Source organism: Panthera tigris, chromosome B4 (genome assembly GCF_018350195.1).
Source record: "Panthera tigris isolate Pti1 chromosome B4, P.tigris_Pti1_mat1.1, whole genome shotgun sequence".
Classification (NCBI taxonomy): domain Eukaryota; kingdom Metazoa; phylum Chordata; class Mammalia; order Carnivora; family Felidae; genus Panthera; species Panthera tigris.
In genome coordinates, this window is record NC_056666.1 from 73,886,377 (window position 1) to 73,899,089 (window position 12,713).

Sequence of the window (12,713 nt, forward strand, 5' to 3'; positions counted from 1 at the left end):
ATGTGCAAGTTACTTAGCCTCTCTGGGCTCACGCTCCTCATCTGAAACTGGGCTATAGCCGGGATCAAACGAACACGTCACAGGTAAAACTGCAGCGTCTAGATGTGATTAGGAGCATGTTGATGTTACCGGTTATTGTTATTGCCATTATTACCACTGTACCGGAAGTGCAGAAATTATCAGATCTGCACAAAGAAGCCAGTAGAGGCCAAAGAGCACTCAAATGTCTCTTGCCACGGTGGGAGGTTGTCACGGCTGAGGGCCTTCCCCCCACACCATCGCCCCTGGGCCTCCCACCCCTTGATGTGGTGTCATCTTCACCCACATTTTACACAGAAGGAAAGTGAGGCTCAGGAGGCTGATGCAGAACAAGGACAGGAAGCCATATCCTCTGCTGCCAGGCTCAGGGCTCTTTCCACAGGGCTCACGGATCTGAAGGGGCTAGGAACAGGGACCTACCCAGTCCATGATGAGGATCTTGCCGGCCTTGCCCTGTTGTTGAAGCTGCCGGCAGGCAATGGCCACGGAGTTGAAGAAGCAGAAGCCCCTGGGAGGAGGAGAGAGAGGCGTTGCCAGCCTATTTCCCCCTTGTATCTCCACCTCTCCAGCCTCCTTCCTCTGCCTGCCCCTGGCCTGGCCTAGCCCTAGAAGGCTCAGGGGACGGAGGGGGAATGCCCCCCCCCACCTCATCGCCCCCAGCAAGGCCTCCCCCCGGCCTTACATGGCTGTGGAATGGTCTGCATGGTGTCCTGGGGGCCGAACCACAGCAAAACCATTCTGGAAACAGAAAGAACGCTCGTCAACCAAAGGGTCAGCACCCGGAGCCGCATCTCCATGAAGCTGCCCCCAACCCGAGGCTCATCCCTTGAGTAGGGGTCACAGGACAACAGCTGTCCGCAAATCTGACCACAGCCAGGCTGGATCTGAGATGCCCCGGTGCTAGGCCTCCGAGCCAGGCATCCTCTGCTTTTAGGCTGGACGTGAAAACAAACCGCCCCCCCCACACAACCTTGGTGTATTTGGGCTGTTATCACTTTATAACAACAGTTACTATTTGTTGGGCAAAATCTACTGCCTGGCACCGTGCCAAGCACTCTACAAACACCAGGTTTCATCCCAACATCTCTATGAGTGTAAATGTTATCTAATCCTTACAACATCTCCACGAGATAAACATGATTATCTCCAGTTCACAGAGGAGGACAAATCTGAAGCTCAGGCAGGTTAAATAACTTGTGTGAAGCTGCCTGCTTGCAGAGGGCAAGGCCAAAATTTACAACCCAGGGCTGAGCCCTTAACTGCCAACACTCCTCCAAGGAGAAGAAATGAACACGAGGCCACGTTGGGCTCCGAGCTCATAGACAGGGGGGTGCGTGGGCCTCAGCACAGGCCCCCATGAGGTGCCCAGCCCAGAGCAAACAAGCACAGGCACCAACCGGCCTATAAAAAAACCCTCGGTATTGCCAAGAACCAATTTGCCAATGGACAAAGGTCCAGACGTGCTCTGCAACTCGCCAGGGGTCACCCCGTGGGTCTGTGTGTTGAATGATCCTGAACGATTATAATCCCGTGTCTCTTCGAGACAGAGGTCTAGGGTCACAGTGGCTTGACTCCCCACCAAACAACATGACCCTAAGGTTCAAATCTCAGCTTAGTCCCCCAAGCACTCAATTTCTCTTCCAAAACCCTGTGGGGACGTCCCAGAGGAACAAGAGGTCTGGGCCTCCGGGTCTGGCTGTCCCTGCAGCGTCCCCTGTGGCTCACCCACCTTCAGCTCAAACCTCCTACCTTTAGCTCACGGGAAGCGACTTTGAAGGCAAGGTCAGTGACGCTGCCGGCTGCCCAGCGGGCCGCGTTGGAAGAGTGCAGCTCATTCCAGATGGTATCGGTATCCACCTGTGGGGGCCAGAGCCAGGGCCTGCGTCACCAGAGGCCCCCCACAGGAGCCGGGGCCCACTTGGGCGGTGCCCACCCCACGGCCAGGACCCCAGGGGCAGGGAGCTGGGCAGACAGCGCTGCCTCCCCAGTGCCCCACCACCCAAAGGCAAGGCCTCCTGTGTCCCCCAATCCCAGCATGACTTCTCCTTCCCAGCTTCAGTCCATATCACCAGCCCGTATCTGGCCAGCACTCTGCCGGCAGCATCGCGCCTGCCTCCCCAGTCAGAGGAGGGGGCATGGCGTTACCTGGGCGGGACTTGGGGTTTGGACCGGGAGGGGGTTTTAAGCCCCAGCTGACTCTGCTCAGGCCCTGCGGGACGGTCGGAGCTCGAGGGGCCGTCTGCACCACTGTCTTCCACTCAGGGCCCCTAGCCCAGGCTGGGAGGCCCCCCAAACCCAGTCCCTGGGCCTCAAGGCTAGGGAGGGGCCGGGGGGCATGATGGGGAGATGGGGAGGGCGAGGCGGACCAAGAGAGGCGAGGAAGGCAGAGAGAGTCGCAAGAGGCTGGAGAAAGAGAGAGAGAGAGACAGACAGAGAGGGAGAGGAGGGAGGAGAAAACAGAAGCAACAACAGTTGGAAAAATCAGAAAGTGGCAAGAAATGGGAAGTTGTGAACAGGGCGCTGACTGGCTCCCAAACAGCCCCCCAGCTACGGCTCCCACTTCCCTCCAGAACTAGGCCTCCATCCCGTGCCTGCACACTCCTGGCTGGGACACCACCAGAGGAGGCAGAGAGCCCCTGAAGCTGGGCGAGCTGGGAGGAGGGGAAGGTGGGCAGCGGGAGAGAATTGCCTGGGTCGCCAAGGACACCGGAGGCACCCCCGCAGCCCCAGGCCGTGGAGCCTGACCTCCTGGAGGCCAGCGTGGAAGGGACAATCCCGACCACCACCAGGGTCTTACGAAGGGAGGCGATCCCCTGCTCTTTGAACCTCACTCAACATTTACCACACACCGTCTCAGTGCAAGGCACAGGGCTCCCCACTCAGGAGACACTGATAGGTGGAGGACACACCTGTCCACAAGGAGCTTCTAGCCTGCAGAGGAGCATTATGGGAGAGCCCCTGGCCCAACGGGTCTGGTAGAACCACAAGAACAAGCAGGTAGGGGCTGGGCCTGGGAGAACAGAAGGGAGGAGCTCCGAGAGCCCGTGGCAACGGCCGCTCAAGACCCCCCGGGCACACTTACCCCTACCCCACCACAGGGCAGCATCACAAACATCCGCTGTGCCAGGAGCCCTGTGGGGAGAGGCCCAGTGTGTGTGAGCTGAATCCTCTCGGCTCTGGCCCGGCTGGGAGCACAGAGAGCCCGCAGAGGGCTGGGGCCAGGTACGCAGGGCAAGAGGGCAGTGGGCAGCGGAGGGACTAGGGCAGCCTGGGGATGCCCAGGATGCTGGGGGCACAGGCCGGGCAGGGGTGGGGCAAGAGAACACAGGGGATGAGTGGGCCGGGTGAGCCAGCGGAGGCCCCAGAGACCCCAGGCACCATGAGGCCCCTACCTGCCAGCTTCCCGTTGTCCAGTTTGAGGCGGCTGAGCGGGTTGGTGCCATAGAGGAGCACGTGCCGCTCGGAGTGCACTGACTGCAGCTCCTCCAGGGAGGCCTTCCGGCCCCGGAGACACTGGGGAAGGGCCCGCAGAGCTCCTAAGGCCCTGCTCACCCCCTCCCTGCCATCACCGCCACCCACTTGGCCCCTCACCTCCCACTGGCTCCAGGGCCCCCCTTCCCTTCCCTTCCCTTCCAGCACTCCCACCTCCTCCGGTTCCGCAGCCCCCTCCCTGCCCGCTCACCTCACACTGGCTCCGGAGCCCCCGCTCCTGCAGCCGGGACCAGATGCTCTGGATACGGCCCGCGTGCTCCGGGTGCCTGCTGTTGTCCCCGCAGGAGCACTGGTGTTTCAGCATCACCGAGTCATACACCAGCCCTGCCAAGAACAGGGCTCAGGGCCCAGACCCAAGGGAGTCCCCACCCCAGCCCCTGGCTGCACACACGCGCGCACACACAGAGAGCCAACCTGACATGCCCTCCCCCGTCACGCATACCCCATCCTGCCTCTCGGCCCCTCACACCCAGACACACCCCCACCCCGGTCGCTAACCCAGGCAGCCTCAGGCACCCCGCGCACACACGACACAGCCCCAGCTAATGCTGCTGCCACACAGCCGATGCCTTCCTGCCACACTGTCCCTGCTCCCCTGGCCCAGTGCATCCACCATGACCTCAGGAGCTCAGAGCCTAACAAAAGGAGGCCTAACGTCAGGGTCTCAGGCTGGATGCCATGACCCAAATAGGCGGCCACGGGGGAACGAGAGGAGAAAAACATTCCTCAGAAACCCCCAGACTGAGAGGGGGGAAGCCTACAGTGACACTGAGCCACGTGACAAGACAGATGCAGTTTTGGGGAAGTGACTGCTTCGGCCTGAACAGCGGGGATGCCTAGAGGGTCCTGCACACTGTGGGTGTCCAGCACGCCTCAGGACAGCAGGATCTGCGAAACTTTCACACCACTTGGCCCAGGGATGCCACTCCTTAAGAGTGGGAAACAACACCAGGGGTGAACGAAGGTTTATGCACAAGGACGTTCCCGTGAGGGAAAACGAGTAGCCCAACCCGGAAGAAATCTTGAAAAAAATAAAAATAGAATACTGTGACAAAATAGTCCAAAAATCTCATTTTTACGGGCGAGTTGCATCACAGCGTGTTCGTAACACGTTCACAGAACAAGGCAGGGCACAGCACACAGTCCGTGTGTAGACGGGGTTTGTACACAGCTGGATTAAGATGGGGCTGAACGACAGAGGCCTTCAGGAGAGGCTGCTTTGGGGTGGTGGGATACTGGCTGGTGATTTTTATTTCATTCTTAGGTTCTTACGTGGTTTACAAAATTTCTAAAATGCTTTTAAGCTCTTTTTACAAGCAGAGCAACCGTAACAAATATCGCTTTTGAAAGATCTGAGCTGGGTGCCAGGAGACCCGGATTCCTGGCCTGGCTTGACCGTCAGCTTGCTATTTAGCAACCTTGTCACCTTAGGTCTCCGGCGCCCAGGTCTCCTCATCTGTAAGATGAGAACAACCACCCTCTCTACCTGCTTCATGGGACGCCACGTGGACCTAACAAGACCCAGAAAGCGCTCTGTGGCCTCAAAAAATGTCCTGAGCAACATCACGACACAGACACGGACTCGTGCCTGAGCCCGTGTGCCCCCAGCCCCTTTTCCCGCCCCCACTCTAATCCAGGCCTCACCTGTGGTGAACGGCAGGGTCCTGGCAGAGGTCTCTGAGCTGGGCAGGACACGGGCCTGGCTGGCAGGCTCTGGGGTTGGCAGTGAGGCAGGCGCAGCTGGGGATGACTGAGCCCTGGACAGGGGCCGGTGACTGCCCTGGGCCAGGGAAAGCAGCACAGAGTCCCCAGTTCCTCCCCGTGGGAGCCGCCCAGCCAGTCGCTGCTGCTCCCAGAGGAAAACCTGAGGGACACAGGGGGCCTCAGATTCCAGGTCTCAGGAATCTGCTCCATATGCTTCTGCCCAAGGTCTCAGAAACCTCCAGGCAGGACCCCTTCGGGAGAGATTCCAGGATGCCTCCAGCCTTGCCTCCTGGCTGGGCTCTGGCCTTTGACTGCTGAACCCCCTGCCCCCGCCGATGCCCCCAAAGGTCCGCAGCCCAGAACGACCACGCTATTCCACCAGAATGCCTTGCAGCCTTGGAACTCCAAAGCCAGAACCCAGGTAAGGGGCCTTGGGCCAACTTCCCAAGGACACAGGGACCTGTGTGAGCCATTGCACGTGTGTGGACTACTACCATGTGCCATGGGCCGACTTGTGTCCCCCTACTTCCTGTTTACAAAGTCCTAACCCCTGGCCCAGTACCTCAGAGTATGACCTGATTTGGGGATGGGGTCTTTACAGAGATAATCAAGTTAAAATGAGCTCATCAGGGTGAGCCTTAATCCAATATGACTTCCGTCCTTATAAAAAGGGGAAATGTGTACACAGGCATAGAGGGAAGACCATATGAAGACTCAGAGAGAAGGTGGCCATCTGCAGGCGGGGAGAGAGGCCTGGAGCAGCCCCTTTCCTCACGGCCCTTGAAGGAACCAACCCTGAGGGCACCTCGATCTTGGACTTCCGGCCCCCAGATCTGTGAGACAATAAATGACTACCGTTTAAAGCACCCAGTTTGTGCTACTTGTCACAGCAGCACTAGCAAACGCATATGCTGTGAGCACGCCCTGGCTCCGCCCCATTTCCTGCCCCAGCCGCCTTCCTGCACATGGTACAACGGGTCACAGGGGAGACGTACTAGGGCAGGAATGCGCGTGGCCCCACGAGAGCCCAGCCTCACTGCTGCACAAGGACACGGCTGCACCCTGAGGCTGCCGGGCTGCCGGGGCGTGGGCATATGAGGACGCATGCGCGCGCACGCTTGTGCCCGGATGTGTGTAGGGGTGTGCGTGCCTGCACCTTGGTGCGGATCCGATACGGTAACCGTGGGTCCCCACACTGAGTTGTCTCCCACACTGGTAACCTGGCTCCCTCCCCTCCGTCTGTGCCAGACCCCAGAGTCTCCCGACTGCACCTTCCCAGGGAAGCCGGCGCTGCCATACCTGCTGGTGCTGCTGGAGAGGAATAGGGCCTCTGGCTTCGTGCTGCCCATGGCTTGACTCCCTGTGCTCCAGGCTGTCATCCCCCACCGGCCCCACTCCCCCACCATCTGTCTCCAGGTCCTCAGCTGAGGGGATCTGCCGCAGTCGGGGCTTCTCACTTGGCTTGGCTGGCCTCTGGGGAGGGGAGATGCCCGCTGAGACGCCATGCTGGGATTCAAGGTGTGCAGTGGGCCACGGTAGACCGGGCTGGGTGGCTGCTCATCTTGCTGGGGGCTTTAGCAGCCAGGCAGCTCTTGGCCCTCAGGAGCCATAGCCTCTCTCTGGCCCACCAGATCCTCACCCTTCCTAAGCCTCCCTTCTTTCAGCCCCCAGGGGCCCAGTTATGCAACCCTTCATCACCTCCCCTACCCAGTTGCCCTCACCTTGATCAGCTGGACGTGAGGTTTGAGCCGGTCCAGGCGGGGCTGCAGGGGGCCCAGCGGTGGGGGGGCGGTGGCGCTTGGGGGCAGGGGCTCTGAGCGGGTCCGGCTTAGTGGCCGGTGGAGGCCTGACCCAGAGAGCCGCTCGGTGGTCAGTAAGGACTGGGCAAAGTGGAAGGGCAGGGGCCCAAGCCCGGGCACTGGAAAGAATGGGGTGGGGGTGGGGCATAAGGAGGGAACCAAAGGGAGGAAGGGAAGGAAGCAAAGGCTTGGGGTGGTAGGCGGCAGGGACTCAGCAGGGAGACACGCAGGATGGGGGACTGCAGAGGGGCAGGAAGGAAGGGACCCTTCCTGGGCTTGGCCCTTAGCAAGATGCAGGGACCAGCCCCTCCCCTGGAGAAGCCTGGGAACTCACCAGTCAGCAGGGGCGCGTGAGAGACTGAGGGATCGAGGAGGAGAATGGGCTGTAGTCGAGAGGACAAGGGGCCCCCAGACTCAGACTCCAGGCTGTGGGGCAGGAAGAGGGGAGCATGGGGGCTCCCCAGGACCGGCCCCCGAGGGCCCAGTGTCGGATGGGTCCTGCGGTCAGCATCAGCCTGGAGAGAAGAAGGGAGAAGTCACAGGGGGGAAAGATCCCTCCCAGAGAGAGCGGTGAAAGTGCCAGGGTGAGGTGGTAGGAGAAGGGAGCAAACAGAAGCTGGGGGCTTGCAGTGGGGGAGGGCGCCTCAGCCACTCACCCTGGCAGGGGCGGGGAGCCCCAGCGTGATTGCGGGCAGCAAGGACACTGTCGGCAAGGCGAACGGGGCCAGAGAGGTCTCCTGCAGCCGCAGCCGCTGGCCCAAGAGCGCCTGCCATGGGGAGCAGGGCAGGGGTCACCGGTCCCAGACCTCTACCTCTGGGCACGCCTTCCCCAGAACCCCCAGGAGGCTCGGGTCCCGGCTGCCCAGACCCTGTGGCCCCAGCTTGGTCAGGGCTGCTCGCTGAAAAGAAGGCTGAGCCTCAGAACGGCCCCCCTGCCCCCCGGAGAGCCCAGCCTGGCAAGGCCTTACCTCCGAGCCCAGGACGGGGTTGGGGCCTTGCTCGCTGTCATTGGGGGAGCTGCACCCTGATGCTGGTGTGCTGCTGCTACTGGGGGAGGAGTCTGGGGCGGGGAGGGAAGCACAGTCAGAGGCCAAGCATGGCCAGAGCAGGACCAGTCCCCCTTCCCCAATGGGTGGCCTCTGCTTCCTGCTTCCTTCCCAGAAGGGCAGGAAGAGGGCCAGCCACTGGTCTCCAGTGCCTCTGGACACTTTTTTGAAGGTGACCCTTCTTCTGGGCAGACGTCAGCTTAGCCAACAGTACGGGGGCTGGCAACTCACCCCCCTAGCAAGTGTGTGGGACACATCCTGTATGACCATGCACACTAGCCCTGTCTGGGTGGGACCTGACCCAAAGGGATAACACCTGCCACCTCTGCTCACCCTGCTGGCTCTTACCACCGAGGGTCTCTGCAGGCCGCCGCCGGAGACTGGGCGGGGCGCTCTCCTTTCTGAGCAGTGGATTCTTCCTCCTCTCCAGGGACTTCTTGGGCTTGTAGCGCAGCTTCAGGTTGGGCTCAGAGACTGTGGGAGCACAGCGTTACTTGGCCCCACACCTCCCTCCTCCCAGTCACCTCTGAGTTAAGGTGAGAGAAGGCAGTGCCAGGGAGAAAGCAAGCCACTGGGGGCTGACCTTCTGCTCCCCAGCCAGACCCTCCCACCCCTCCACACTCCCAACCCATGTCCAAAGCCCTGGCCCCTTAACTCCCCTAGAGGGTCTCCCCCTGCCTGTCCCACTCGCCTGTCTTTCGGAGAGGGAAGTGTTCTGGGGGGTCACTGGGCAGGCTGGGAACAGGAGGCAGAAAGCTGCTAAGCATAGAGCGAGCAGCTCCTTCCGTCTCCAAGGGCTCGAGAGTTCTGTGGAGTGAAGGCACAGGTTGCTTCAGAGGGGTGGAGAGGCCCAGAGACCTGGCAGCCAAAGGCTCTGCAAGGGCTCTTCCTGAGCAGGGGCCCCCGGGACCTGCTAGGGGAGGCAGCAGCAGCTGACAGGGCCAGGCACTGTGTGGCGGGACAAGAACAGGGGCCATCTCCAGGTGGCAGCATTGGGCCACCCTTCCTATAGGCAGCCTCCAACGCAGGCCTCAGATCTAGGCCTAGGAGCCAGGGTCCCAGGGCTTGCTTGGGTCCCAGTCACACTGGGAACTCTTTGTCCCAGCAGGAGGAACCTGCTCCAGGAATCAGGATTTTTTTTGGTGCTTAGGGAAAGTCATAAAGAGAAAAGGGACTCGTGTACGGAAGAAGAAAGCCAGCGTGGTATGTCGGGGTCTCGGTGAGGGAGTACGAAGGGCTTTGGGTGGGGTGGGGAGAGATAATTCAAGGAGAAAAGGGGGCAGGTGTCGGGTGGGGGAGGGGTTTGGGGACAGCATTATAATTAGAGGCGAGGGGTAAGGGTCAGGTGATGGGCAGCTGGAAGGCAGAGGGGGCGAGTAGGAGCGAGCGTGCACAGGCTGACCCGTAGGGAAGAGGAGATGAAGACACGAGGGAGCGAGTTACCTGTAGGGAATGCTGGGGCTATTGGGATGGACTGTTCTCTCTAGGGCTGCCTGCTGCTTCTTTAGAATCACCTCTGCCAGCTTCTGCTTGACCACACTGCTAGCTACGGCACCTATGGGGGTGGGAAGTCACGAATGGGTTGGGGGTGGATGGACGGTGGCCTCCCTGCCGCATCCTCCGCCCATTGCCCCGTCCCCTCCCGTAATAAGAAGCGGCCAGGGGCCCTGGCCTGCTCAGGCGAGAGCCAAGCCCGTGGCCCCACCCCTTCTGCGATGCCCCGCCCACACTCTGCAAAACCACCCCAGCCGGCGTGCGGTCCTTACTTCTCTTGCTCTTGTCCTTATTGAGAAGCTGCCGCAGCTCTTGCTCCTGCTGCCCCACCTGCAACTGGGGCACCGGCGTGTCCATTGGGAGCTGTGGGCAGGGCCGGCCGCCCAGGAAGGGGCAAGGAGTTGAAGACTGAGCCGAGGGTCTGGGGGAGGCGGGAGGGAGGGAGGGGGGCTGGGGGCGGAGCTCGAGGCCACCGCGTGTGCGGGGAGCTCTGACTTTACCCTCATTGGTTCCGCTGAGCGCTGAGGCAGGCCTGCTGCGAACAGCAGGTGGTGGTGCAGGTGCTGGGGGTGCTGCAGGGCCAGCAGCGCCGGCTCTGGCGGGGGCTCCACCGGGGGCCGCTGGCCCACCCGCAGGTCCATGGGCTGGGGCTGAGGGCCTGGCGTGTCCGCTGGGGGCCTGAGGCGGCCTGGGGGCACACAGAGAGGGCAGGGTCGGCAGGGAAGTTTGAGGGAGAAGGTTAGGACCTAAGCAGCCTCCTCCAGGCTCACTTGACAAGGGCAAGACACCCTCAGGTGCCTTTTCCTCACTTCAGTCCTCACCCCGGTCCCATGAGAAAGGAGGTCATGTAACCATAAAAGGTTAGGCTATCGAGGTAGCGTTCCAAACGAGCCTTCTGACTCCAAGCACGGCGCTTTTCCACTAAATATGTTGCCTCTCCAGAGCAGGGGCTGGGTGCTGGGAGGATTCAGTGACGGGCTGCAAGCCCTATGGGGGAACATTCTGGGCCCTGCCATCTCCTTCTCTTCTTCCCGGATGGAATGAAGATTTGGCCGGACTGCCCCCTAATGAACTGCACTCAAAACAGCTAGCCCGCGGGCAAACGATCCCCTTTGTTCAGCCACCAGCCCTAGAGGGCCTCATGGGCTCTTTCAGCAGTCACCCTCCGGTACTCTATCCCGGGCCACCGGATAAAGAGGCAGTGCCCTGAACCTGCGGCTAGCCTTGCCCCGCCATCCTGAGCCTGCACGGCCCTATTCGCAGGGCAGCTTCCTCAGCTCCCGGGGCCCATCTGCAGGGGCCTGCCTCCAGGCACCCTCAGGCCAGCTCTGGGCCTGGCACTGTAAGAACCGCAGGCTCAGCCGCCTCTTCTCAAGTGCCCTCTGCACCGAGGCCAGGAGTACCTTCCCAAGGCCGTGGGTGCAGGACCTATTTATAACTAGCCACCAGACTAGGTTGTGTGCCCACACAGCCAGCCGGACCAGGCTGGACGGGGCAGCTGCGGACGCTCAGAGGTGGAGTGTCTGCAGGGTGATTATCCTGGAGAAAGGGAAGCAGGTAGGGGTGAGAGCAGGTGCCCTAGGACAGAGCGCACAAGGCGGGGAACCTTTCTGGAGAAGCCTCCTTCTGCTCATCCAATGCTAGGCATCCCTCATCAGGGGATGACTTTCCCTCAGGGCCCAAGGCTGAGGGGGACTGGAAGGCACTGGGACAAAGCACCAGCTGGGGAGTCAGGGAACACAGTCTCCAGGCCCAACTCAGCCATTACTACTCATTACCTTAAACCTATGGCGCATGTGTACGCATGTCTGCAAAACACTTTCACCCTGAAATCCCCTATAGGCCCTGGGAGGTAGTTATTACTATTTCATTATCCCAAATGTGGAAACTGAGGCTCGGGTGAAAGGACCTCTCCAAAGCCACCCGGGAAACAGAGACAGCAAGCATGGCTTCTGGTCCCACCCAGGCCACTGCTCTAGCTCTTTTTTCCCATGGACTTTCAGGAAGTCACCAGCCCTCATGGAAGTTTCTCAGCGGACGAAGGAAGAAGGGCTGCGGTAGGTTGCTAAGGGGCACCTGCTCTAACATGCCCTGACCGGGGGAGATGGAGACAAGCAGGGAGGTGCCCACCGCAACTCTCCGGATATTAAGAGACCGGAGGGGACAGCTGTGCACCCAGATGTGCCCTGCAGCAGGCAATGCATGGCTTCTGTGTCCCCACGCCTTGTTCATGCATCCACCCAGGGAACCCAGATTCTCAGTCTGGTGGAGTCTAGGCCTCTGATGCTAACACCCTCCTGCCAGGAAGGGTCTCAGTCCTCCCACATCTGGTGTCCTGGCTTCCTGGGCTGACTCCCCTGATGATGCAAGAGGGACCTCAGGGAACCTGAGGCAGGCCACAGGACGCGGTGCTGGCCGCTTCAGCCTCACACAGACCGCGAGGGCCCATCCCTTACGCTGAGCAGATGGACTCTGAGCTGAGAATGTGGGAGGGGCTCTGCCGGCAACCCTGAGAACACCTGTGAAGGTCACTTAGCACGTGGGGGTCTCCACAGTCTGGTGCTAAGCTGGCTTCTCGTGGTCTCCTACGTCCCAACACAAGCCTTCGTCTCAGCCATCAGCTCCTGTCCTGCCACAAGCCCACGTACCTTTTGCCCTCTGAGCTTTTGCTCCCAACGACCCCCTGGTGGTACCGTCCTCACCCCTCACATTCTACTTTTCCAAATCCTACCCTTTCTTCCAAGTCCGGCTGGAATCCTCCCTCTTCCCGGGACTCAGCCCAGTGCCCCGTGTCCCTCCCTCCTCTGGACTCCAATCATTTTGGAAGTTCTGTGCCCTATAAGCACAGTGTGGGCAGGTACCGTCTGAGGTAAGCTCCAAGGGCAGGAACTTGGTTTTGTTTCCTTCTCACTATCCCAGCACCTAGAACGGTACTCAGCACAGGACAGGAACCCAATAAATTCTGGCTGAATTAATGAATAAATCTCTGTGTCCGTCCCCCTAAAACACCTAGGAAGTTACCCTGGCACAGAGATGGGGCTCATCAATGTTTCTGTTTCTTTTTCCGATTTCTGTGTTTTTTTAAAGAAATTAACTGTCTAGGGGTGCCGGGGTGGCTGCCGGTTGACTGTCTAACTTT

General features: G+C 60.4%; 1 protein-coding gene across 7 annotated transcripts in view; it reads right to left on the reverse strand.

Annotated features, from left to right (window-relative positions):
- Positions 1–12,713, reverse strand: part of HDAC7 (histone deacetylase 7) — a 36,348-nt gene that overhangs the window by 6,193 nt on the left and 17,442 nt on the right. For 4 of the 7 annotated variants that reach the window (XM_042992159.1, XM_042992161.1, XM_042992160.1 and 1 more), the window contains 17 exons: positions 10,075–10,262; positions 9,847–9,937; positions 9,524–9,635; positions 8,772–8,887; positions 8,429–8,554; positions 8,003–8,094; positions 7,691–7,801; positions 7,369–7,549; positions 6,957–7,153; positions 6,535–6,741; positions 5,176–5,395; positions 3,722–3,855; positions 3,432–3,552; positions 3,122–3,171; positions 1,789–1,896; positions 722–777; positions 460–547 (listed from right to left, as the gene is read on the reverse strand). In XM_042992159.1, coding sequence (XP_042848093.1) covers positions 460–547; positions 722–777; positions 1,789–1,896; positions 3,122–3,171; positions 3,432–3,552; positions 3,722–3,855; positions 5,176–5,395; positions 6,535–6,741; positions 6,957–7,153; positions 7,369–7,549; positions 7,691–7,801; positions 8,003–8,094; positions 8,429–8,554; positions 8,772–8,887; positions 9,524–9,635; positions 9,847–9,937; positions 10,075–10,262 — 2,198 coding nt within the window. The remainder of the gene's footprint in view (positions 1–459; positions 548–721; positions 778–1,788; positions 1,897–3,121; positions 3,172–3,431; positions 3,553–3,721; positions 3,856–5,175; positions 5,396–6,534; positions 6,742–6,956; positions 7,154–7,368; positions 7,550–7,690; positions 7,802–8,002; positions 8,095–8,428; positions 8,555–8,771; positions 8,888–9,523; positions 9,636–9,846; positions 9,938–10,074; positions 10,263–12,713) is intronic. The other 3 variants (XM_042992158.1, XM_042992162.1, XM_042992163.1) reach the window with 3 other exon arrangements.